Genomic DNA, 26,944 nt, shown 5'->3' on the forward strand with positions numbered 1-26,944 from the left:
TGTGAACTGATCCAGCCATTCTGGCTGGCAATTTGGAATCATGCTCAAAGGGCTATAAAAGAATGCCTGCCCTTTGATCCAGCCATACCATTGTTGGGTTTGTACCCCAAAGAGATCATAGATAAACAGACTTGTACGAAAATATTTATAGCCGCGCTTTTTGTGGTGGCAACAAATTGGAAAAGGAGGGTATGTCCTTCAATTGGGGAATGGCTGAACAAACTGTGGTATATGCGGGTGATGGAATACTATTGTGCTAAAAGGAATAATAAACTGGAGGAGTTCCAGGTGAACTGGTGAGACCTCTGGGAACAGATGCAGAGCGAAAGGAGCAGAGGCAGAAGAACATTGTACACAGAGACTGATATACTATGGTAAAATTGAATGTAATGGACCTCTGTACCAGCAGCAATACAATGACCCAGGACAACTCTGGGGGATTTATGGTAAAGACGCTACCCACATTCAAAGGAAGGACTGCAGGAGAGGAAACATATAAGAAAAACAAATGCTTGAACGCATGGGTCGGGGTGGACATGATTGAGGGTGTGGACTGAAAACTACCACACCAATGCAACTACCAACAATTTGGAAATTTGTCTTGATCAAGGACACATGACAAAACTAGTGGAAATGCTCATCGGCCATGGGTGGGAGGAGTGCGGGGGGGTGAAGGGGAAAGGAGGAGCATGAATCATGTAACCATGTTAAAAATGAATATTAATAAATGTTTGAAAAAAAATTTAACCAGAAAGTACCCACACTGCCCTGATTGTCTATGAATTTTTCTCAAATTTCTTCTCCTCTCTTCTGCTATTTTTATTGATAGTCTCTTGTTTCTTCTTGACATTATCCCTTAAATGCAAAGTTCAAAGGTCTTAGCAAAGACCAGGGAGAAGCTAAGCATCTAGCATGTCTGGCTATTGTCTTGAAAACATGCAGTACAAGACTTTGGGAGGTTAGAGTTAGAAGATCTTAATGGGGTTTTAAGCCACCTCTACTCCAAGACACTACCCTGCCTCTCAGTCCCCTTTATTAAAGCCTGTTTCCTCATCTTTTACTCTGACTTGAAATTTCTATCATAAATCTATCATGAACAAACACATCTTTTTTCTCTATAAAGTTTCAATAAAGATGTTCAGGAAGCTAGGTGACACAATGTATAGAGTACAAGGTCTGAAGTCAGTAAGGCTCATTTTCCTTAGTTCAAAACTGGTCTCAGACACTAGCTGTTGTTATAATCATTAATCAGGGATGAGAAGGATGCCACCTTGACTGACAGGGATGGCAGTTGAGAGTTTGGAATGTTCTCAAGTGCCATGAGCCAGGGCAAACATCAGTTATCCCCTCCCTATATATACCCCTTGACAGCTACAGTGAAGGAAGTCTCTGGACTACCGAGGCTGAAAACTGGAGATAACAGATCTCTGAATTGAAACTTGAGCAAACCTCTATGGTTCAATCTGGGCAGTGGGTGGTTGAATGGTGGAAGGGTGGTTGAAGAAGAAGAGGGTAGGAAAAGCCTGAATCCATTTCCTTGCTAGACTGTGAGAGCAAGTGAACCATCAACACTATTGGTGAGAGAGCTGAGAGAATACAAAGTTCATTAATATCTATCTTCAGCAATAGCCTTCCCTATTCTCTGGCTTGGCTGTGGCCAGCTCTGGCCAGAGATAGAGACAGGGTGAAGACCCCAAGCCTCCACCAGCTTAGTAGCCTCCAGTCCTGATTATCAATTAGTTTAATAGACAATAGAGCAATAGGGTTTCCAATCCCCAATCCTTGACCTTGTTATCCTTTCCCAACCTATAGATAAAACAGTGTTTAATAACAAGTACCTTCCTGAGTGGTCCTTCTATCACAGCCCTTGGGAAAGGAGTTCAAATACACAGTCAGATCCTGATCATTATCCAAAGCTAATCAATAGCCCATTACCAATCTATCCAACTCCAGGTTGGGCCTAGAGAAGTTAACTATCCACCTAACCTCTTAAGAGTCCTTACTTCGGAAGCTGTTAAAGGAATCACTGGCACGTTATCAACCAAATTTGTCAGGGAGAAGGGGATACTTTACAGCAGCAGGTAGAGTGAGAGGAGTAGGTGTTCCTCTCCGCCAACTGCAGTTGAGGAGATCATAGACAGATACACATCACTATCATCATTATCATTATACATATATCTCTAATACCCACATTTCTTTAACACTGTGTGATCCTAAGCAAGTCACTTCACTCTGTTTGCCTCAGTTTTCTCATCTGTAAAAGGAGCTGGAGAAGGAAATGGCAAAGCACTCTAATATCTTTGCCAAGAAAACTCTAAATGGGGCCACAAAGAGTTGGACATGACTAAAATTGTTGAACAACAAATGTAGATTTGTTGTTTGGGTTATGTGTAACTTAGAGTATTTAAAGCAGAGAGAACTTGACCTTTTGAGAATAAAATAAAATGAAATCAGTTAAGTTTCAAGCTAGATTAAGTACTGGTTTTTATAGCAGAGGAAGTAATTGGGAATTAGGTATGATAAGTCGCTGAACCATGGATCCACTTGGTTCCAGAGACCAAGAAATGGGAACATTTTGTAACTTGAAGGAAGGGTTTGGAGATCAATGAAATTTAGACCAGAATAAGACAAAAAGTTCTTAGTGTAACCCAACTCCCAAAGTTTATTGGAAGCAAGGTAACTTAGCTCAATCCAGAGAGAGTTCTAGATCTATCCAGGGGAAATCTCTACTGTAGCTAGTTGGAGATAGGGACATGATGGAGATTGTAGGCTCCTTTCATATCTTCCCAGTCTTTTCCTTCAGAATCCTGAAGGGAGGTTGGCCTCCATCTTCCCTCTGGAAGCCAGAAGCAGTCAAAGAGTCCTGAATTATAACTTGAAGAAGATTGGAGAGCTCTCATCTCTCTTGCTCTTGATAAATCCACTCTGTCCTTCATGGAGATCAGGACATTCATCTCTACCAATGAGGAAAAAATTCCATACCAATGGGTTTAAGGACTGGGATTATATTCTCATTTAGAGAGGTCCTACGTTTTGTGAGGGCTGTTTCCCCATATGTAGCCTAAGTGTGTCATTGTGTGGCTCAAAAAGGAGGTAGAATAGATATCTCTAAGTTCTTCAGGGGGCTAAGTGGTGCAGTAGATAGAGCACTGGCCATGGAATCAAGACAATTCATCTTCACGAGTTCAAATTTGGCTTTAGATTCTTATTAGCTGTGTGATCTTGGACAAGTCACTTAATCTTGTTTTCCTCAGTTCCTCATCTATAAAATGAGCTGGAAATGCAGACCACTCCAATATCTTTGCCAAAAAGCAAAAACCAAAAAAAAGAACCCAAATGGGATCCCAAAGAGTTGAACATGACTGAAAAACAACTCAACAAAGCCTCTTTTCCGCTGATCCTTCTCCAAAGGAGATTTTAATTTCTGCCAGAATCCACTCTGACCAAGATAGAGACTTTGAGAGCAAGTTACTAAGGAAATGTTGGCCTTGGTATATATGTATCAAAAAGACTAGGACCACTCCTTACCATCCTTAAGGAGAGCCGAAGCTTGGCATCTTAACTGCATAGTTGAACATATTGGGAACCTTGAGACTGGAAAAAAAATGTTTTGGTGAAGTCAAATATATAATTTCTAGTATGTGAATACAATTCCATCGGGAATGTGTGTAAATGAAATTAACTCTAGCCCATTCATAGTCAAAAATCTACTTACCTTAGGCATCTAGATTATATCATCCCCACCTCCCTCAAAAGGGGAGTGGAAATAGTTAACCACACGTGACAATAAGTATCAAATTAAGAACAAGGGACTGCCCTTTGGGCAGTCCAAAATCAGTGTAGAGGCTGCCATTGGTTCACTTGAATTAGAGGTAGCCCACAGGAAATGACAAGACGCTATCTCTTTAAAATAAGTGGGTTACAACCTAGTTCAGTTAGTTCAGGAGTGGAAGGAGTTCAGAAGTTCACAAGTTCAAGAGTTCAGGAGTTCGGGCTTTGGACTTGGGGCTGAAGGTGCTCGGTTGAGACCTCAGAATGCTTCTACTCTGAATTGTCACATGGGTAAGTTAGGCTGACTTCCTTGGCCTACCTTGGTGTTTCCAAACTCTGCCTTAAGTAGGCTTATAGCCTCTCTGATTTCTAAAGTCTTGTGGCTTGTAATCTAGTTTAATTAGTCTTTTAAGCCTCTCTCTCTGTCCAGGCCTCTCCAGGCCTGGACTGGCCTCTCCCTCTCTCTATTTACCTACCTTTTACCTTCCTAATTGTAAATAAACTACCTTAAACTGGATGCTGACTTGGGTCTATTTTAATTATGGAATCAATCTGAATGGCTGATTCCTGGTGGCCACATTTTAAATACATATTTATAAAATACCTAAAATTCTCCCTCTTACAAATGACACCATATTTGTTCATATTTGGACAAGAACCGATTAACTTGTGTTTTGGTGCCTCCGGTGAAGGAGGTGATGAAACTACTCAAGCTCAGTCCCTCTCTTAACTGAAGGACAAACTGAGAAATGTCTACTAATGGCCCAAAGTTCAAAAGATCCATGACAGAAACAAAATACATAATGATACTGGACTTAACGTCAAGACCTTCAAACTAGAGGACAGAGTTCTGTTGAGGAACCTTGGCCTTCAGGGGACTCAAAAGTTAATTTACCGATGGAAAGCTAACCCATACACAGTAATTGAGAGTCTGGGCAACTTGCCTTTTTTTCTTTCTTTTTTTTTTTTTTAAAGTTAATTAATTTTTCCAGCTACAGTAGAAACAATTTTTGACAATTGTTTCCTGACATTTTAGGATTTGGATTCTCCCTTCCTCATAGATTATACCAATGTTTTTGTGCAATACATATTTCCATATTGTTCATGCCATGACAGAAGACACATACAATAGCAACTTGCCTGTTTTCAAAATAGCTCCAGAGAACAGAAGGGGTCTGTGGAGATTAAAATTAATGTCCAATAGCTAAGTATTATATTTTATAATTTTATTTATTATTTATTAATAATAACTAAAGTAAGACAGCTATCTAACCCAGCTCGCTCGCAAGAGCAAAAAAAGAGGAAGAAGGAGGAGTTACAGAACTTATAAAACAGTACCATGACTATGCAATCGTGGAGGCACAGGAGAGATTAAAGGGAATTTTGGGAAATACTAAGGGACTTCTGGGGCATGAAGTCCAAAGGTTCAAAATCTCCATTTATACAGGTCTAGTCACCTATTCAGGACCATTCACCCCAATTACTTTTTTTTTTTTAAACCCTTAACTTCTGTGTATTGGCTCCTAGGTGGAAGAGTGGTAAGGGTGGGTAATGGGGGTCAAGTAACTTGCCCAGGGTCACACAGCTGGGAAGTGTCTGAGGCCAAACCCCAATTACTTATTGCCAGAGGCGTCAACTGGACTTTCTAATGGGCAGGTGGGGAGAACTGAGGCACACATTTCTAGGAAAAGAGACTGTCTACCAGTTCCACAAAGACTTTCTGACCCAACAATGGGCACTGAACATGAAGCATCCAGTGAAAGGAACTGTTTATTATTGCAGGGCAGGAGAATGAAACCTTGAGGTCATTCCTTTCTTGCCCTAAACTGTTTCCAAGATTCATTGAGTATGGATTCACTCAGAGCTTGAAAATACTGATAGCTAACCTGGAATGGCTGTGAGCCCAAGTGTGGACAACAGAAGTCTGTACTGATCCTGATGGTCCGCCAATACTAGCTACCAGCTCTGCTATAGAAACCGAGACATCAGCCTGGGATAGAACTAAGCCTTTTACCAGGCTAAGTTAGGATGCTACAAAGAAACCTGAAGATATAGTTACACATGCCTCCAGGCAACAATATTGATTGCCCATGTAAAATGTACCTTGCATGTAATTGCATATTTCCTGCTGAATATGTGAATTATTGTTTGAGTATGCTTATTTTTATTCTGCTGTTATGTTTAATTGACTGTTTTATGTTTATGGAAATGTTTGCTTTAGAGATTATTATGTATATATGTTACAGCTTATAGATAAGTTGTACTTTATATATAGGCCTGTTGATGTTGCAGCTTTGTTAATTAGTTATGCTTATTACTTTTATTTTTTAATTCATTTTTCTAGGCAAACAAGGTTAAGTGACTTGCCCAGGATCACCCAGCTAGTAAGTGTCTGAGGCTGGATTCGAATTCAGATCTTTTAACTCCAAAGCTCAGCACTCTACCCAATGTGTCACCTAGCTGCCCTGCTTACTGCTTTTGATTGAATCCTGTGTTAAGAATATGTACTTTCATTCAAAATGTCCATGTATTATATATCCTGTTATATATGTAGTTTGGTTTGTCGTTGCTGTAATTTCCTCCCAGTGCTATGTTTACTGCATGCACTGTTAATGTGCATTTATCTTGTTTCAATTTCCATGGTACTGAGAGGTTAGTCACTTGGGATGCCAGGAAAATAATCTTTTTTGTTTTTAAGCATGGATGTTTATATTTTTAAAATATTTTTTATTCAAGACCTTTACCTTCTATTAGAATCAGTACTGTGTATTAGTTCTAAGGCAGAACGGTAAGGGCTAGGCAATGGGGATTAAGTGACTTGCCCAGGGTCACACAGCTAGGAAGTGTCTGAGGTCACACAGGTAGGAAGTGTCTGAGGCCAGATTTGAATCCAGGACCTCTTGCCTCTAGGTCTGACTCTCCACTGAGCCACCTGACTGCCCCTGATGTTTGTATTTATACTGTATGGTTATAGGTTTTTGGACTTGACCTAACTGATCTTTGCAAGGGTTTGCAGAGTTTTGACCAGGGGGAGAAACGTAACTCTGGTTGAACTTACTCTTAATGGGTTTTAGGACTGGATTGACTCTAGGCATTCCTAAGGCTAAGGGCAAAGGCTCCTTGAATCAGGTGTGAAAAGGAGGGGGAAGATAGTCTAGTTAATCCACAGCAAAGTGTATATATACTTAAACCCCTGGATCCATTCTTATTGGCCTCATCACCCTGGTACCCAGTCCCAATGGGACCTCCCAATGGAGGTTGGCCATGTAGTACTCCTCGAAGCTTGTCTACTTTCAAACATATTCTTCAGTTCGATTCACCAAACATTTATTCAGCACTGACTATGTTGAAGGCTCTGTGCTTGATCTCTGGGTTTAACTGGTGCTAGAGTTCAGTGACTCGTCATAACTTAAAATCACCCACTCACTTTCTTATCTTTCCCCCTTTGCCACACACTCAAAAATGCATGAATATATTGCCTTGGATTTATTGACAAAAGAAAAGGGTAGTATACTAAAATATCAAGGATAATATAGCTGATAATTGGGAGAAAGAAAACCCCAAGAGTGGTTATAAAGAGTCAGCCACTACTGAAATGACTGAACAACATAAAAGAAAACTATTCAACACAGAATAGTTTGGTTTGGACAAAAGCTTAGCATTTTCTTCTCTCCACTCATCTAAATGCTAGCTCTCCCTCCAGGCTTAAGTTCCCTGAGTTTGGGCCATAGAATTTCATCTGCCTAGAACTTCATACTCTAGACAAGCTGCTCTTGATTTAGCCTGAGAATGATGCCCTTTAGACCAGATTATTCCCATGTATATTTAAGGTTTATACACATGGATTCTCTGGCTCAAACTCATTGCTTCCTTTTTTAAGCTAAAGCAGCAAAGGCTTTAAGAGAGAAACAGAAGGTATTATGCACATGTGGATCAAACAGCTCCCATCTTAACTACTACCCCCTCTAAGACCCTGATGGACAGTCCAGGATTTTTTTTTAAACCCTTAACCTCTTCTTAGAATAGGCAGTTGAGGTTAAGTGACTTGCCTAGGGTCATATAGCTAAGAATTGTCAGAAGCCAAATTTGAACCCAGATCCTCTCCCCTCCAGGCCTGATGCTCTATCCACTGTGCTAATTGGCTGCCCCTCTTAATGCAAAAGTTCTGGGAATAATAGTGCATCTTCCTCAACTACCAGCCCTTCTTCCAGCCTAGCTCCCAGAACTATTATTGAGGGGAGAAATCCTGTGATAAGGGCCTACCACCCACTGACCACTCCTGATGGGAAGGAAAGGCTAAGAGCCCTAGAAGTTATATGCCCCCAGACCCAGTCCTGCTTTTCACTCAGCCCCTAAAGCCACCAGGTATGTAAGAGATTTATCCTGGCAAACTGCTTTTGTGAAAAAAACAAACAAACAAACAAACAGCCCCTTCCTCACCTTTCTTATCAACCACAGCTACTGAAGATCCAGAAAAGGTCTTCACTAGCAAAGTCCTTGGCTTCATCAAATGTTTCAACACCAGAAACTGATGTGATCTTATTAGCAGAAACAACATTAAAGAAGATAAATTATCATCTACTCCCTAAGAACCATAGGACCCAGAAACCTGACTTGTAGCTGATATCTTCTCGATGTGTTACCTCTAATTAAAATCTTAAAGTTCTTTGAACCTGGAACTTGAATTCCTTGAAAGTAGGAACTGTCTCCATTTTTCTATTTGTATCCCTAGTGCTATGCAGATCTTTGCCCATGGTAAGGGATTAATAAATTCCTTTTCAATCATTTATTTATTCATTAATCTTGACTGCTAGCTGAGTTTATATTATAACCACACTCATAAACTGACCTAGTTAGGTTCTTCTTCTCCTTCTCTCTACCAAAGAGAATATGGGGGGAAAAACTCATAAAAGGTTTTATGATTGTGTCCACTTGCCCAGAATAATTCAATGTCAGCTTATCCCCAAAGTTTTCCTCCTTATATAGTGCAACAGAGCACTTGGGGTGGGAGTGGGGGAGCGAAGGAGAGGAGAGGTTGGGCTCTGAAAGTCCTTTTCAGCTTTACAGCATTGCTCTGAAGTCGGTGTCACTGCAGCCCAGAAACTAGCCCTGTCTCAAGCAATACATGTCAGTGGCATCAGCAAAGAATCAATCCAGAAATGGATTCTATTAATTTCTAAGCTATTATCTTACAGTTCAGTGGAGACAGTTTACCCTTCAAATATAGGCCTGGAACCCATCAATAATCTTTTGTAGCCAAGACTGAAATAGAGAAACGTAAAGGAATATAGTTCTGCAACTTCATTGGCTAACCACTTCAGAATAATCAAAATTAATAGCTTCTGTGTCTGCCAGTGCTACTAATCATGGATGAAGGACACTTGCAGGGCAGGGGATGCTCCGAAAGTATAAGTTTATAAAAATCAGCTAATATTTTAATGCTCTCTCATGGATGATGTATGAATAACACCCAGAACCAACTCAGGTTGTATAACACAGGGCTACATTTTAAATGGGAGTCTTTAGTCCTATGGGATTTTTGTTACTTAGTTTTATTCTCTCAACAGGTAGGGGAGAATCTAGTCTGTTCCCTATGCTAGAATCACAGAATGTTAGAATAAGAAGAGACTTTAATGGTAATATAGTTCTTTCACAGGTAAATAATTCCTTTTGTTTTGTTAACAACTTAAACAAAATTAAGCATCTACTATGTAAAAGGCAGTGTACAAGATACAGGGGAAAAGAGAGCAAATGAAAAATACCTGTCTCGAGGAAATTACATTTCACAAGAGAGAATAGAAGATAAGTTAACATATTGTTAGGGTCCAAGTGGATTGCCACCCAAGGAGCACATGGAGACAATGCAATCCAAGCAAAGGGAAGTCTTTATTTCTAGTGCGCGCTAGGGGAACTCGGCAAAGGCGTTCCAAAGCAACATAGTCAGAGTGGAGTTTAAATACATTTTTGAAGCTTTGATCTAGTATCTATGAATAGATTCATGGTTTCAGTTCAGTGCTCAGGAAGGAACAGGACTTTACCCTAGAGAAAAAGGACTCAGTGTTTTGGTCTGGTGCTTAGACTTAAGGAGAACAAGACATTACATATCAGACAGGTATGCAGGTGGGAGTTGGGGTTTAGTTTTAATCATTTACTTTACTTCAATGTTCCCAATTTTAATGAGTCTAATTCTCCTTATTCAAGTCTACAGAACATGATGGTGCCCAAAGGTGGTTGTTGTTCAGTTATTTCAGTCATGTCCAAGTCTTCAAGACCCTCTTTGAGTTTTCCTTGTCAAAGATGGGAGTGGTTTGCTATTTCCTTTTTCAGCTCATTTTACATACATTTGTTATGAGAAAACTGAGCAAACAGAATTAAGTGACTTGCCTGGGATCACATAGCTAATATTAAGTGTCTGAGGCTGGATTAGAACTCAGGTTTTCTTGACTCCAGGCCTAGTACTCTATCCACTGTGCCACCTAGCTGCCCCATACTTCAGATAGTCATGAAAAATAAAAGAAAATCCAAACTCCAGGGAGGCCTTTTACAACATTGCTGACAAATGGCCCCCTGGGCTATGATGGAATGTGTCCAGAGATGCCACTTTTAAAAAACAACCCATTTCATTGTTGGACCGATCAAATTAATAAAAAGTTCTCCCTTGTATTAATTCCAAATCTTCCTCCCTGTAACTTTGGACCATTTCGTTGAGTTTTACAACTGCCTCTACTTCCATCCATGCCCATATGAAAACTATCATTGTCTTGACTGAACTTTCTCCCAAGGAGGTGGTAGAGGAGTCTTCTCTGGAAGTATAGAAGTTAGATCCCCACAATGGCTAAAAAAACTCCAAAACAAAACCCAAGTTTTTAGTTTATCTTAAGGGATTTCAAAATACTTGACCTATAATTAACTAGTTTTAATTGATGCTTATTTGGTATTGTCTCCTCTGGAAATTTCTGACATACTATGGACTAGATCCATACCTTTTGCACGAGTCTTTTTTTTTTCCCACAACCCCTCAATACTCAAACAGGTAACTGACATCTTCCTATTTCTATCACCCAACTTTATCTGTTAGCAAGTTAATTGGCCTTTCATTCTGCTACTGGCTCCAATCACAAAGAGCCCCAGTAGACTTCTGTTAGCATCACAGGAGACTTCAATGCAATGCTTTGAGATGGCACTCTAAGCACAGGATGATTAGAGAATGTTGTTGTTCAGCTGGATCTGACTCTTTTTTTAAAAAAAAAATTTTAAACCCTTAACTTCTGTGTATTGGCTCCTAGGTGGAAGAGTGGTAAGGGTGGGTAATGGGGGTCAAGTGACTCACCCAGGGTCACACAGCTGGGAAGTGTCTGAGGCAGGATTTGAACCTAGGACTTCCGGTCTCTAGGCCTGACTCTATCCATTGAGCTACCCAGCTGCCCCCTATATCTGACTCTTCATGGCTCTGTGCACCATAGCTATCCAAGGAGTTTTCTTTGGCAAGGACCCTGGAGTGTTTTGCCATTTCTTTCTCCAATAGATCCTTCTGTCAGGCAGAGATTAAGTGATTTGCCCAAGGTCACACAACTAGGAAATGTCTGAGCCTAGATTTGAACTCAGATCTTCCTAATTCCGGGCCCAGTGTTAACCACCGAGCCATAGCTGCCTTATTATAGAATAAACTTTTTACATAACCATCCCTTAAAATAGAAGATTCCTACCAATCTTTCCTTCTTTAGGCTAAACATCTCCAGTTCCATCAACTATTCTTCAAATAAAATGGGCAGACTTTTCACTATCTTGGCAAATCTCAAGAATGTTGGGATGACCTATAATTTATTCCACCTAGTGTAGCACCCAGGTGAATATAATGCTCTTATTCACTGTTCTTTAGAAGTTACCATCATAGTAAAATCAGTAGCAGACTTAGAAATGTTATCTGGGTCTCTACTTCCTGGGTTTCTGTTGCTGTATCCAATCTTTCTTATAATCCCAGATAACCTACGGAAGGCTTTTGCCTTTATATTCCCTATCTCTCTCTTCACCTCCTTCTTCAATGATTACCCAAGTGCCAAACACAGTGCTTACTTACGGTAAACGAGGGTGGTACCAGCTCTGAATTCTTTCTTGAAAAGTCTGTAGTTTTCAGTCAGAAGGGTCTCACATTACTGAGCGGGAAGGTATCCATAGGGTACCCTACATATAAAACCAGTAGGGGATCATTCCTACATGGTAAAGGAGAGGGCCATCTGGGCCTTCAGGACTAAGTATATGAAGTGCCCTTGCAGAGCTAGTACCCAGGTTACCCTCAACAGTCACTGATGTTAATGGGGAAAGTCTTCATCTGATATAAGCAAAGGCATAGATTAAATACTTCATAGTCTCTGCCAATTAACTACTTCCAAGACTATTTTCAATCTGGTGTGTCACTTGTAGCATGTCTTTTATAGTCAAACAGAAAGGGCTTATTAAGCACCTATAATGTGCTCACGTGCACTGGGGATACAAAGGTTGAGGGAAAAGTAGAAATCCAATAGGTAAGTCAGATAAAAGGATTTCAGAATTCTTGGAATGCAGAGGGATAAATTTGTGGATGATGGCAAGATCAAGGGTATCTTTGTGTGTGGTTGAAGTGGGATGGAAATGTAGGTCATGATAAGCTGAGAGACTAAATGGCTGGTTGTTTGGTCAATATGTACATTGAAGAGGATTTTGGGGTGGGTTGAGAGGGAATAAGAATGAGGAATCAGATGGTGGAGAATGGGTAATGGGGTTTGGATGATGACCTATATAGGGGTTTAGAATCACTGGACAGTATAGAATATGACCAGGTGTGAGCATGTTAATTTGTTGAATGGAAGGCACTACTCCACTGCCCAGGAGGCTGGAGATCAGGCAGGAGACACCCATAGTACAAGATGGGAGGTCCCATTGTGCTTCCCTCTGAAGACTGAAAGGAGATGGTGCAGGGAAGATAGAAATCTTGTGGTCAGAGGGAGAGTCATACCAGATGGCTCTTCTCTTTACTTCTCATTTCTAATGCAAACTTTCATCAATTTTATCACATCTTACATTTATCTCTTCTCTTTCCAGTCACCACATTGGTTCAGGCCTGGTTCTTATCACTCTCCCTTGGCCTACTGTGGCTTTTAAATGGTCTCCCTAAGCCCAGCCCTCTTCTCAGTACTCGGATGACAGATCTCAATTTGTGCAAGTCTGATCATTCTGTTCCACTCTTGTCCATGTGCTCCCATAATTTGCCACACCAGATTTGTCAAATGTTGGGGGACTTCCTCACTTTTTCTTGAATATTAATTCAAGGACACTAATTCAGGCACGAAGGCTAACCATTAGTTTTTTCTGGCTCCCCCATGACCAACTTGTCTTTTTTCACTCAGACATTTCTTTGAGGATATCTTTACTACATTTCTTCCTCATAATTCCTTGTTTATTATGTATTGCATTCTACTCATACGCCAAGTTTTTTTCTAATGCCCTTTGGGTGATACTTATTTTCATTTCCTCAGTGACTGTCCCATTCCAAGTCTTGTAGGCATATGGTAGTGCCTTCACAAAGTCCTACTCTGTTGCATCATGGCATGAAAGATTCTCTGAGGTTTCAGTTTATGCAAGTGGAACATAAACTCTGGCAAATCCCCCCTTGCAAGAAGAGAGGCTAAAAACTATCCTTGCTAAGTGTGCATACACAGGATCACTGCTGGTCACTTAGTGATAAATTATTTGGCCATGAGATAGCATGAAAAAACAAATCCTTCACAAATCTGCCGAAATCATTTTCCTAAATCACAAATCTGATCATGTCTGTCTTCTCAAGAAAATGCTCAACAGGGGGCAGCTGGGTAGCTCAGTGGATTGAGAACCAGGCCTAGAGATGGGAGGTCCTAGGTTCAAATCTGACCTCAGACACTTCCCAGCTATGTGACCCTGGGGCAAGTCACTTGACCCCCATTGCCTACCCTTACCATTCTTCTGCCTTGGAGCCAATACGCAGTATTGACTCCAAGACAGAAGGTAAGGGTTTTAAAAAAAAAAAAAAAGAAAGAAAATGCTTAATACCTTTCTCCTGTTTCTAGAGTAAAATACAAACTCTTCAGCCTGGCTCCAAACTACCTTTCCAGCCATATTTTATGTAGTTTTCCATTCACTATCCTTCTATATTCCAGGCAAGCCAGACTATTAATTCTTCTCTAAATTTAACAATCCTTCTTCATTCCGAAGCACTCTTCACATCTGCCTGTCAGAATAGACCTTTCAAGGCTTCCTCAATTCCTCCCAATTTATTGCTTTCTTCCCCTCTAATTATCTTGTATTAATTTAAAGGTGTATTCCACTCTAATTCACTCTACACACCCACAGCAGGTGACTTCTTGGAGTAGACTCATTTTTGCCTATTTTGTCTCTGTAGTACAAAGGCTGAAGTGTTTGAACTGAAATGACCTAATGCTTATTTAAATTCAAAAGCTGCTGTCTGGACCCTTCTTTAGGATGTTCAAAGTTTTAGTACTGTCACAAATTCTGTTTCTATTTCTGGGACTCATTGTTTAAAACCCATGTGAGCACATGGCAATTACACTACTTGGCCACTGAATTTTCACTAGGATTTGTCCAAATTCCTTTTGATGTTGTTCTTTACTATTACTTAATAACAGTGGCAAGAAAAAAAACAATCTTAATTTCATTTCTATCTGAAATCCACCGGACCTATGAAGCTCAAATATTTTGAAATCTCCCTTCTACAAGAAGAGTTATCCTGTCTCCCTGACCTATAGTATCCCTATCCTCCTAGTGCTGTTTTCATTCCTTTTCCTGATAGTCACTTGTAGTTCTATGGTCTGGCCCTTAGTACAGAATAATAAATTTACTAGGAAAAGTGAAGAGCCACTCATATTAAGTATTGCACTAATAAAAATTTAATATCATAAAACAAATCAAAAACAGCAACTTTTTTTTTTAAACCATTCACAATTAAAGTGGAAAAAAAGACAAAATTATAAGGCAGCCGTCCATGGAATGATTTCAGGTTTACAAAGGATCCAGAAGAGACATTTAAAATTACTGTTCAAGCCTTTGAATCAGGGGAACAGCAAAGTTTTCCCATAGAAATCCAACTTAATAGAAGATGCTGCCAGAAAAAATAATCAGCCAATCTTCTTGGGTTCAGCACTTGCATTAGGCTGAGTATACCAAAATATTTTATGTTCCCTTTCCACAAATAAAAATTCCTTCCAGATCTCCTGAGGTCAATATCAATGAGCTGAAGGAACAAAGAGAGTAACACCAATGACTTTTGATTCACAGCATCTCTAACTTACTCTTTTTCGGAACAGTGAACATACTGTAACTAGGCACATATTTACCACTGCGTGGAAGATTCCTTTAAGACAAATTCAAAGGGTTCCTCCAATTTAGCAGTTCTCAATAAGTGTCCTAGGTCTCTCAAGAGAGTAGATTTATACACATAGTAAGCAGGAATGTTCTTTGGGGTTTTGTGTTGAGACAGTCATCAAAATCCTGTGCTCAGTATCTAACTACCAACATATAATGTATTTCAGCTGCTTAAGATAGCCTGATGCTGGTGTGTTGTCCTTGCTAATTCTCATCAACTTGAAAAGGAAAAACTAGGCAGCTTATATTTAGACAGCTGGTAGGGGAGGAAATAGTTTTCTCTGTTACCATGAGGAATGGATATTCTAAGCAGCCATTTTTTTCTCCTTTCCCAATGACTGAGAACACAAAAAATGCGGTCAAATGGCTGATGTGGTGAGCACACAGTTGGGGAAAAAGGGGTGAGGGAAAGAAAAAGGAGCATGCAGCCTCTGAAGGTAGTGCCTTTCCGAAGGCCTGGTGTTTCAGTGCAGAACCTCTGGCTACACTAAGACAACCTAGCATGGAAAATAAAATAAAACCAAATGAGCATCAATGGAGCAATACTTTAAAAGAAATGGCAACTGATATATGGCTACCTGAAAATACTTGAGGTGTGATGTAATTTTATTTCAGAGACTCTCTTCTCATTTAAATTGCCAGTCAAGAGAAAATCCTGGATCTGAACAGTCTTCTACCATAGAGGGAGCCAGACTGCAACTAAAATGAATTTCGGCAACTGGTAGTTAAAAAACAATGCTTTTCATTATAAATTGTGTGTCTCTTTGGTAGCCAAAAATACCATCCAAAAATTTCGGCAGCAACTCTTATATTGCCAACAATTTAATATCTATTATAGTATTAAGGCATCCAAATTTAAAGAGGCAGGTCAAAACAAGGGAAAAAGAGAATTGAAATGTATCATTAAGTTAAAATCAATATGGCCTCTTCCCCAGTGCAATGGGTTATATTAGTAAAGTTTTTCCATTTTTAACCAACAAGTCTTGGTTAAACTGCTCTGCTGCATGGAGAAGTGTTTTGGGCCCTACAAATTTATTATGGCTATTTTTATCTGCTGACCTTGTGTAAAGACAAGGAGTTCCTGGGACAGCAAAACAAAAGTCTAGGAAAAACTATACACAATGCTTTTAAGGAGCTAATAAGTCCTAACGGATTTGCCTTTATTAGGGAGGTTGCAGATGAAGGTAGATCTGGAAAACTGTTTAATCCCTGTTAGTGTCCAAGGCCCTGCATAGCAAGATTCTAGCCAAACTCATAAAGATGATGGCAAGGCACTGCTGAAAGGGTCTTTGGCCAGCAGAGTTAGATGGCAAAATTCCCATCTAAACCAAATACCAAAATTGTGCAATTTATTTGACAGCAAAAGTGCAATGTTAGAATTCAAGGCAACCAAGTAATTTTGAAGGGCAAGATGAAGCCCCATATCTATCTTGTCTGGTTAAGAAAATTACATGTTTTCTATCCAATATCTACTGTTTATCTTAAATACAAGTAATGCAATGGGGAGAAAAGTCATTTACTATTTAGCAAAACCATCTCATTTGGTACTACTTTGGTCTGCAGCCAAGCAGGCTCACAAGTCCTTGATTTCTACAGCTAATAATAAAACTAGTAATTAAAGAAATCATATAAAATTTTCATGGGATAAGAAAATCTATCTAATGGAGAAAAATAATCTTGTTACCCCTACATGTTTGGAGTTGGGATAAAAAAAGTAAATCAAAAGTTAAAAATATAATAATACATTTATTTTCTAGTCCCATCAAAGGGTTAATAGGGACTCCAAATATCCATAGCACTGATTTGGGAAATGTCAGGGCTTGAGGGCAGAAACTCACTGAATAAATACTGAGCAGGTTTATAAGTTAAAAAAAAAAAAAAAAAAAGAGGTCCAGCATTTTAACTATTGTGCCAAATCTCTCATAAAAAGGTGAATAATTGAAAGGTCTAGACAATATGCACTGGAAGAAAATTACCTGTTTGGAAAAATAGGAATGGAATAAAATGCTGAGTTCCAACACAAACCAAATAGTGGGTTGTCCTAATATGAACTAAATCCTGTAGAATAAATAAGCATCCCTACCATCAAGCTTGGGGCAGCTGAGTGGCTCAGTGGATTGAGAGCCAGGCCTAGAGACTGGAGGTCCTAGGTTCAAGTCCGGCCTCAGACACTTCCAGCTGTGTGACCTTGGGCAAGTCACTTGACCCCTACTGCCCACCCTTACCACTCCTGGGCCAAGGACGGTCCCTAGCCCGGATGAAAAAAGGAGGAGGGTTGGTCGTGGGGCTAGCAACCCCACCCTGTAAAAACTACAACCTAAAGTAGGGGCAGCTGGGCTAGCTCAGTGGATTGAGAGCCAGGCCTAGAGACGAAAGGTCCTAGGTTCAAGTCTGGGCTCAGACACTTCCCAGCTGGGTGACCCTGAGCGACTGTGTGTCCCATTGCCTACTGGTTGTGGCCCTATGCTCCTAGAATGGAGTCTCAGGATAAAAAAAAAAAAAAAAAAAAAAAAAAAACCATTAAGCTCACTGGGAAGAGTGGGGAGGACAAAAAGGGAATGATGTGTGTAAGGTCTTAAGAGGGAAAAGTTTTATCTCAGAGGCAAGGGTAGGAAAGATCAGGGGACATGATTTCAATAGAAAACGCTTCTCATTTATGATATAACATGACTTTTCCTTACCATAAAAGATGCTTACTTGAAGCATACTTAGCATTCCCCAATATGCACCACTTATTTTACCAGAGGGATTGCTGTTCTGCTAACATCAATACTTTTTAAAAACAAGAAAACCCACAACATGTAATTCAGTTATTCTAACTTAAAAAAAATCTCTCTCCTTAGTATCCATAATTTGTTTAAAGTTTAGTATCCCTTCATTTCTAAAGATGCTCTGCAAATGGAGATGGCCTAAAGCTGTGCTGCTGCTCCATAGGTATATGATGAAGGCTGGGATTCTTCCAGGGGAACTTGAAGAAAAGTATTTTACAAAATGGTTCACATCTTTAGAAGGAAGATGTCCCATATTTCATTTCCTAGGATTTTACCTTTTCCCGCAGAGAAGCAAAAAAAGTATTTAATTCTTTCCTAATCTGTGCCACCTCAGTTGTTTCTTCTCTGTATACTCACTCATCATTTTCCTTCCTCTTTCAACAAACCTAAATTAAATCACCATTCAGCATACAATCCAGGCATTGGACACATATGTCGTTATAAGCACCAATGTCAAAATGGTGAATACCAAGTTAAAAACAAAAATGGGTCCAGAGATCCCTTAAACTTAAAGAGGAGGTTCAGCATGTGTTAACCCAAGTATAAAAGATGTATTTTGAATACTATACTTAGATAACTGTTATTTTAAAGTGAGCATAAAGTTCTCCACTTTACCTTGAAATCTAAATTTCATTTTTCCTGAGAAGGTAATCAAAATTCTAAAAACTCAAAATGTGAAGGGGACTTTAAAAAAGTGAGATAATCAAAGAATTTATATGTAATGTTTTTATGCTAAAAAAACTTTCTAGTACTCTGAGCTTTACATCACAATCCTCAATGGGCTTCTGAAATATTGGTGGAGCTAGGCAAGGTAAGACAAAGAGACTGAGGAACTGAGCAGTTGTAATGTGCTATCCACACATCAGACTTCTGAAAGACCAAGGACAGAGGCTGGAACCAGAACATTTAATGCTGGTGTCCAATTGACAAAATGAGTGGGATGAGGCAACCCCAAACCAGAGCAGCCACCTCCAGGCGGCTGAGTCCTTTTCCTCCAGCGGAGTCAGGCTTGTGACTGTGACCCAAACCTCCTACCTCAGGGAGGACATGCACTGTAGCAACATACAGAAATGTCCCAGCAGAGAAAAGCATGGCCACTCCAGTGGCATTAACCTCTGAAAGGGCTTCTTTGCTGCTCTGTGAAATTTAAAACAAAAAGAAGTTTAAGAATTAAAGCTAGATTTTTGTATGATTAGGGAAAAATCACAGTAAGAAACCAATAATATTCACAATTAGCCCTGGCCAAGGCAGGCAATTGTTACCCCAGTCATATAAAAGTTTCCAAAGCAAGATCTAAAAGCACATGCTGAACCCAGGTTTTTAATTAGTTAAAAAGAACAGGCATAACCACTTAACCTTAAGTTTGCATAAATTTAAAGATGAAAATAGTGACATTTTTTTAGATTTTTAATGCTCCTTTATCAACACAGAAATATTTATTCCACAGTTATCACTGAGAAAAATGTCTCCTAAAAAACTGCAGGATTTTTTTTTTTAATTTAAAGAAATATAGATTTGTAGGCTAGAAGAGACAGCTAGGTGACAGAATAGCGTTACAGTGGATGAAGTGCTGGACCTGAAGTCAGAAAGCCTGGAATGCAAATCTGGTTTCAGATATTTCCTGGCTATGTTACTCTGGGCCAAATATTTAATCTGTTTGACTGTTTCCTCAAATGTAAAATAGGGATCATAATAGTACCTACCTCTCAGAATTGTTGTGAGAATAAAATGAGATAATATTTATAAGGTTTTTTATTTTTATTTTTTTTATTTTAAACCCTTAACTTCTGTGTATTGACTTATAGGTGGAAGAGTGGTAAGGGTAGGCAATGGGGGTCAAGTGACTTGCCCAGGGTCACACAGCTGGGAAGTGTCTGAGGCCGGATTTGAACCTAGGACCTCCCGTCTCTAGGCCTGGCTCTCAATCCACTGAGCTACCCAGCTGCCCCCTTATTTATAAGGTTTTAAATAAACCCTAGCTATTATTATCATGAACAATAATATTAATACCATAAACTGACAGACCACAGAACATAAAGCCCCAGCAATACCTGGCAGATGAGGATTCCCCACCCTTCTCAGCAACATCCAATGAAGTCAAGTAGCTCACTCTTCCTCAGAGACAACCAATAGAGAACTCAAGCTATATCACCCCTGAAGCCCCATAATGCTGTAAGATCTCATGATTTCCCCATCCAGATGGGACTGTCTTGCCAATTCTACTGGCATTGGGTTCTGCCTTGCTGCTTCTTTACTCTATTCCCCACCCTACCTCTTTCTCCATTAAAGTTTTACTGTATTACTGTACTCTGCTCTCATCATCTCTTGGGTCAAACCTCCATCAGTCAGACTGACAAATGGTGCTGAAACCTGGGAACTGGCCAGGTATGACTCATGGGTCAGGCTGGGCCGCCTCTGGTTTCCTGGACCCAGTTCAACCTTGAGACTTTGAGATTCTCGCACTCCTGGCTAGCTCAGCTGATAGTGCATGAGACTCTCTCTCTCTTTCCCTCCCTTTTTAGCTCTCTGAACCTATCTTCTCACTGGGTCTCTGGTCTTCCAAAATCATCACTCAACACTTGTCATGACATCTGCAGGTGAGTCTAACTTCTATCCCCTCTCATACTCAGTGGCTCCGCTTTTTGACTTTTCAGGAAAGTCCATGGCTTCAGCCCCACAAAATCTCAGTGCTCAGAGTCATTCTTGTTCCTGATTCCCCTTCCCCAGGGATGCCTGGGAAAAGGGAAATCACTTTATCATGCCTTTGGGCTAATCCCCCACCTCTCATGGCCCAAAGAGGAGGATGCTTCTCTTGGGGCAGCAGGGACAAGGGGACAGGATTCTTGGACTCACCCACCCCGTCTCTCCCCATTTGTCTCATTTGTACAATGTTCAAGCCTTTTGGACACTCCATATCAAGTCTTCTCTCTTGCCAGTGCCTGTCCTGGCTCCAGTCCCACCTTCTCTCTCTACCTCTGTTCATGCTGTTCCTACAATCTCCCTTCCCCATCTCAGGGGCAGTGGCTCTGTGCCTGTCTCATCTGTCTTCTCTGCCTCTGATCCCTCTTCCTCTGCTCAGGCAGAAACCTCTCTTCAGGAGGAGACTCCCCTGCCTTCTAGCCACTGTTGAGTCTGCCCCTTTCCTTTCAACTGCCTTTCTCTGATTCCTCTCTGTTTTTCCATGATGGATTTGGCTATCTCGAAATTAGAAAGTGCATACAGTTGTCCCTCACTATATCGTGGTTTGGCTGATGGAATGAAAAGTGACCAACCACAGTGCTGTGTTCTGCGTCTTGGGCACTGATTGGCTCAGTGACTGTAGGTTAGTAAGAGTGTAGAAAATGTTTATAGGAAAATGGGAAGGGTTTATAAAGCCTTAAAATATATATAAATAAAATAAATACAACACTGCTACTTTGTGGATTTTCTCTTATTGGCAGGGGTCTCTGGTACGTAACTTCTGCAATAGGTAAGGGATCATTGTTCATGTTGTTCATTTAATTGTGCTGAACTTAGAAAGTTTTCAGGTTCTGACTATAATATTAGAATTCAGTATAGGCTATAGGTATTGTTCTGTGTTCAGCCAAGAGTAAAAAATTTGTTCTGAGACCAGTTAGAAACCAACAAAGCATTTTCTATCATTAATCAAGGTAATATTGGTGGAAATTTAACTCCCTGCAAAATTGTTAACCTTTTTTCTGCACATTTTCCTTTAGCTGTAACTTTTGTTCTGTGTGAGCTGTCACTAGCTCTGCAAAACAAAAGGCTTGTTTGAGTTATAGAATTTCTAAATAATGGAATTGGATCACTGAGAATGCAGAAATCTGTTTATAATGTAGCAATGCTTTCTAACAATTGGTTTTTATGCCAGAATGAGTTATAACTTAAGGAGAAGAGAGGAGAATCAAGTTAACAGCTGTGAAATCATATCTCTTCATTGTGTGTATGTATCCTGGAAAATTTTCAACTCTAAACTGATTTGCCATTTGAGGTAAAAGTTTCTGGGATTGTAACTAATATTATTTGAATTCAGGTATAGTTGTCCGATGGATCACTGATCAGTATGCTGGTAATCCACCAGTCAAGAGAAAAGGTACTCAGATGGAGTATGATCCTGAACTATCCTTAAAAGTCAAGGGGACAATTTTAGCATAGTTGAGATGGGATGCCTTCCAACTAATGTGAATCCTACCTGATTATTGCTGAGTCTGGCTGTGAAGTGCAATTGTTACTGCAAAACTCTAATAAAAAGAATATGGTAAAGAGAAATAAGGAGAAATAAAATATAGCAAAACTATATAAAGAGCATGGTATAGCAGATGATCTCATCCACTAATGTAAAAACTATTTGTTGTCCTTAGATAATAACCATGGCTTTAGCTTTCTTAGTGGTTCCCTCAGGCTTACTTTCTTAAACAAAATGGACTTAACAGTTGAAGTATAGACATTGCTTCCAAATCTCGGGGCTTAGGGAGTAGCACCCTTGTTATCTGGAAAATCCACATAAAACTTTTTGGCTCTTTGCACCAAAGAAGAAATCTGAATTTCCCTCTTTTTATTTTATGGAATATTTATTTAAGTATTTGATCATGGACTATCTATCTATAAGCCAATGTTAAGTAAACATGAGTTTCTAAATTTTTCTGTGTCATCTGCTGTCTTTGGCTTTAATTTCTTATGCTGGGGGGTAGCTGAGTAGCTCAGTGGATTGAAAGCCAGGCCTAGAGATGGGATGTCCTAGGTTCAAATCTGGCCTCAGACACTTCCCAGCTGTGTAACCCTGGGCAAGTCACTTGATCCCCATTGCCTACCCTTACCACTCTTCGGCCTTGGAGCCAATACATAGTATTGACTCCAGGACGGAAGGTAAGGGTTTAAAAAAAAAAATTCTTATGCTGATCCATGATATATCAAAACCTTGATGGGGAAAGGTACCTGTATTTAGTTATTTCCTCTTCTTTCCCCTTTCTTGAAAATAGAACATTTTCTCATGATAACAAATTCTGCCAGTTGCATACAAATATTTCTCCCTTTTTTCCTTCTTCCTCTGCTACTATGAACATTTTTATTTACTATAGAATGCTGCTGTTGGGTTCTTAGCAGTAGGTTAGGCCTTAAAAGGTTTAAAAACCCAATCTGAACTCTGAGAAACTAAAATATGTCCCCTTCTCTTCTCTGACACTAGTGTAAGTCCTCATCACCTCATACCTGGATTATTATAATAGTTTCTGAAGAGGGTCAGCCTTCCTCAAACCTCTCCTAACTGCAATCCATCCTTTATTTAGTGACTAAAATGATTTTCCTAAAGTGCAGTTCTGATGATGATCATCCCCTATACTCAATAAGCTTCAATAGCTTCTTACTGCCTCTAGGAGCAAATACACAATGCTCTGACATTCAAAGACCTCCATAACCTGGGGCTCCCAGCCTACACCACTTTGGTCTTCTTACACCTTACTTCCCCCAACACTGGTATCCAGGCTGTTTTACCAACAAGACCCTCCATCTCTCAGCCCCAGGCATTTTCTCTGGCTGTCTGTCATGCCCAAAAAGCTCTTTTTCTGTATCTCTGCTTCCTCACTTCTCTGGCTGCCTCTCCTAATTCTCTTATTTTTTAGTGCCTTCCTTTTGTTAATTATTTTTTATTTATCCTATATACAGAGTGTTTGTACATATTTGCTTACATCTTTTCTCTCCCATTAGACTGCAAACTTCTTGAGGTCAGGGACTACCTTCTGTCTTTTTCTGTATCCTCAGTGCCAAGTACAGTGTTTGGCACAAAGTCGGCACTTAATGTTTATTGACTAACTAAAGCACTATGTTAATGTGAATTACTATTATTAAAGATTTTATATTTTTAAGTCTGAGTTCTAACTGGGCAATTTAATTGAAAAATTATTCCTTGGGAAATCTGGTACAGTGTAATATATAGTTTCAAGTCCTACTATATAAATAGTTAAGTAAAAAAATTATGCTATTTTAGTGAGAAAACAATTTTATAAAATGAGAAGCAGAAAGGAGATATACTTACCTTACTTAGCCCTAAGTAGGTTACCATGGCCATAACGGGTGCTGCCAGTGCAAAGACCAATAAATGCTTTCTGATTCGGTTCCGTTCCAGTCCAGCATGCATTAAGAAGGAAACCAGGCCAAAGGCAGCTGGTGCCTAGAAGAAAAATTCTACTTACTTACTAGTTCCATTTCTCTGAAGGTTGGCTGAAGTTTTTGCTTGACATTTGACAGAGAAACCCTTCCATCTAACAAGTATAAGCCTTAAGTATAAAGTATTCAAACAATACATAATGTATATTTTATGTTGTAATATACGTATACACACATGTATGTATATATGTATGTATGCACACACACAAATATATAAGTATAAAAATCATCTAGAAAAATCTTAGGAAAACTGGATGATAATGAGTAAATGAAGAAGCCTGATAGGAACGAAGTTATAATACTTTGTTTATCAATTAATTTAAATAAGTCTACTTACTAAGCAAGTTTAGTTACACTGCTATTCAATATTACTAATATAAAAATCAATTAGAAGTTGCTATGATATAGTATAGAATTATAGATTATATATAACATTTTTACAGTTTTCTTACAGTTAATGGCTATTCCTATAAGGTTTATGTCTAACATTGCATTTAATTGCACAAATCAGAGTAATTAATGCTTCTGAGCAAATTTTAAATATAAATTCATTTGATATTAAATCTTATCCTATATGCTTACCTTATGTAGCATTATTGCCACAAATACAATTAGCTGGACACTAGTTTGTGAAGTAGAAGCTGCTGCTCCCAAAGCAACCCCATCCGCTGAATGTTTAAAAATGAAACAGAAAAATATTCTTAAGTCCATAGGTCAGTTCAAGAACTATCTCTCTTTTTTCCTCTGCATGTATGAATGCATCCATGCACGCACGCACGCACACATGCACATAATATATGAAGTGAGTATCTCAAAAGAAGACATTCCTTTTTTCTTCCTCTTCTTTTCAGTTGAGAACTCCAAATTATTTTACCAAAAGAACATCTCACTCATTGATCCTTAAATGTTAAATCAATATATTCTTAACATATATCTTTTTTGGTACATGACCTAAAGTGTACATCAACTGGAATTTGTTTCTACTTTTTCTTTTCTTTTTTTAAAAATCCTTATCTTCAGTCTTAGAAGAATGGTAACGGCTAGCTAGGCAAAGGGGGCTAAGTGACTTGCTCAGGGTCACATAGTTAGGAAGTGTCTGAAGTCAAATTTGAACCCAAGACCTCTCATCTGTAGGCCTGGCTGTCAATCTACTGAGCTACTTGGCTGCCCTCTGTTTCCACTTTTCCAAGAGAAGCCTGCCAAGTCAGAAAGCTCTAGAATGAAGGTTCTGCCACCTGCCAAGAAGGGCTTCATTGCAACTCTCTATTTTAAAAGATTCCCACTCTACTGCTTAAATTATGGTTCTAAGTAATACCAGGAAAAACCTTATGGTTTCCAGTCTGGAGCATCCCTCTATTTAAAAAGAAATAAGTCTCACAGAAACTATCAGGTCCTTTTTTTTTTTTTTTTTTTTAAACAGAAAAGATTCTGATGTAACCTGCTTAAGTGCATGGGAGTTTTGTGCATCATTCTAAGGTAGGCAGGTATGGGACAGGAAGAAAAGGGTGAAGGGAAGGAATTTTAGGTCTTGGTACATGATCTGGATGGATGGTAACCTCTGGTAAACGATATTTTTCTAATGCTTGTACATGAGCAAGAACCAGTCCTTAAAACTAAATATGAATAAAATGAAAACTGAGCCAGTAGTCAATCAATATTCCATTCACATATAGAAGCATGGTGGTTCAATTTTACCTGCAGCATGAACTACAAGGCCCAACGTGGTAGTGATTTTGGAATTGTTGGTTCGTGCTCCTTCTGGATCTGAAATGAAAATTAGAATGACAGGTCTTAAGGAATATGAACTATAAACTGATATAAGACTGATCTGGAGATAGAGGTAATTATTTATGAAAAGAACTAATTATACTCTTTAGTCTTAATATTAGAAGATCTGGTTTAAGTTCAGGTTCCAACCTTAAATAAATGAGTAACCTAAGCAAGGTACTTCATACCTCTTTCAAAAGCTGGATTTTTCCTACTTGTAAAATGGGAATAATAATATTTGCAGAACCTGTCTTACATAGTTACTGTGAAAAAAGCAATCTGTAAACCTAAAGATGCTATTTGTCTTCATGATTCCTTCCCACTGAGACCTCCCCTTTCCACAGAAAAGAAAAATACCTACTGCTCCTTACGACTACTGTCTTATTTCTCATTTGATAACCAAATTCTTCAATTAAATCATCTTAATAAGAGCCTCTAATAATTTTGTTATTCTTTGTTCTCTTTTCTGGAAATAGTGACCAATGACAAAATCACCAACTGTTTAAGTTTGCTCATTTTTCTTGATTGCTTTTCTATGTCTGATACTTCTTTAAAAGACCTCTTTTAGAATCAAATTTTAGAGCTGGAAGGGAACATGGAGGCCATGTAGCTCTAACCCTAAGTTTCTGTGACATTATATTGGCTCTTAACTAATCTATCTCATTTGTTGATTTTGCTTTTTCCTCTAACCCTTAACTATTAGCAATCCTAATCTTTGGCACTTTTCTCTTTTTCCTTTAAGAAGGTTCACTGCTTCAATTTCAATTTCATTTTTAAAAATTTCCTTATCTCTAACCCTTATAGGCCACTTGAATTCCTATTCCATAACTCTAAAAACCCCAAATGATACCTTCTTTCACTTATTTGTCTTGCAGTCATTTCAAACTCATTCAATATATCCCAAACTGATGATCTCTTCCCAAACAGCCCTCTTTCCTAATTTCCCCATTTCTGTCAAAGACATCACATGTTCCTAATTAACCATGCTGAAAATTTTGGGGTCCCTTTTGTAGTAGGTTGTTTGGTAATTAGGTAAGCAATAACAAATTTCTTGATAGATTGGGAATCGGTGTCTAGGAGAG

General features: G+C 39.1%; 1 protein-coding gene across 4 annotated transcripts in view; it reads right to left on the reverse strand.

Moving 5' to 3' along the window:
* Positions 1–18,663: 18,663 nt before the first annotated feature.
* The window catches only part of SLC39A9 (solute carrier family 39 member 9), a 36,521-nt gene continuing 28,240 nt past the window's right edge, over positions 18,664–26,944 (reverse strand). For 3 of the 4 annotated variants that reach the window (XM_044664807.1, XM_044664803.1, XM_044664804.1), the window contains 4 exons: positions 25,791–25,859; positions 24,678–24,763; positions 23,965–24,099; positions 18,664–19,070 (listed from right to left, as the gene is read on the reverse strand). In XM_044664807.1, the coding sequence (XP_044520742.1) occupies positions 18,840–19,070; positions 23,965–24,099; positions 24,678–24,763; positions 25,791–25,859 (521 nt within the window). In that variant the 3' untranslated portion in view covers positions 18,664–18,839. The remainder of the gene's footprint in view (positions 19,071–23,964; positions 24,100–24,677; positions 24,764–25,790; positions 25,860–26,944) is intronic. The other variant, XM_044664806.1, reaches the window with a different exon arrangement.

Source organism: Gracilinanus agilis, chromosome 2 (genome assembly GCF_016433145.1).
Source record: "Gracilinanus agilis isolate LMUSP501 chromosome 2, AgileGrace, whole genome shotgun sequence".
In the NCBI taxonomy this organism is placed as follows: domain Eukaryota; kingdom Metazoa; phylum Chordata; class Mammalia; order Didelphimorphia; family Didelphidae; genus Gracilinanus; species Gracilinanus agilis.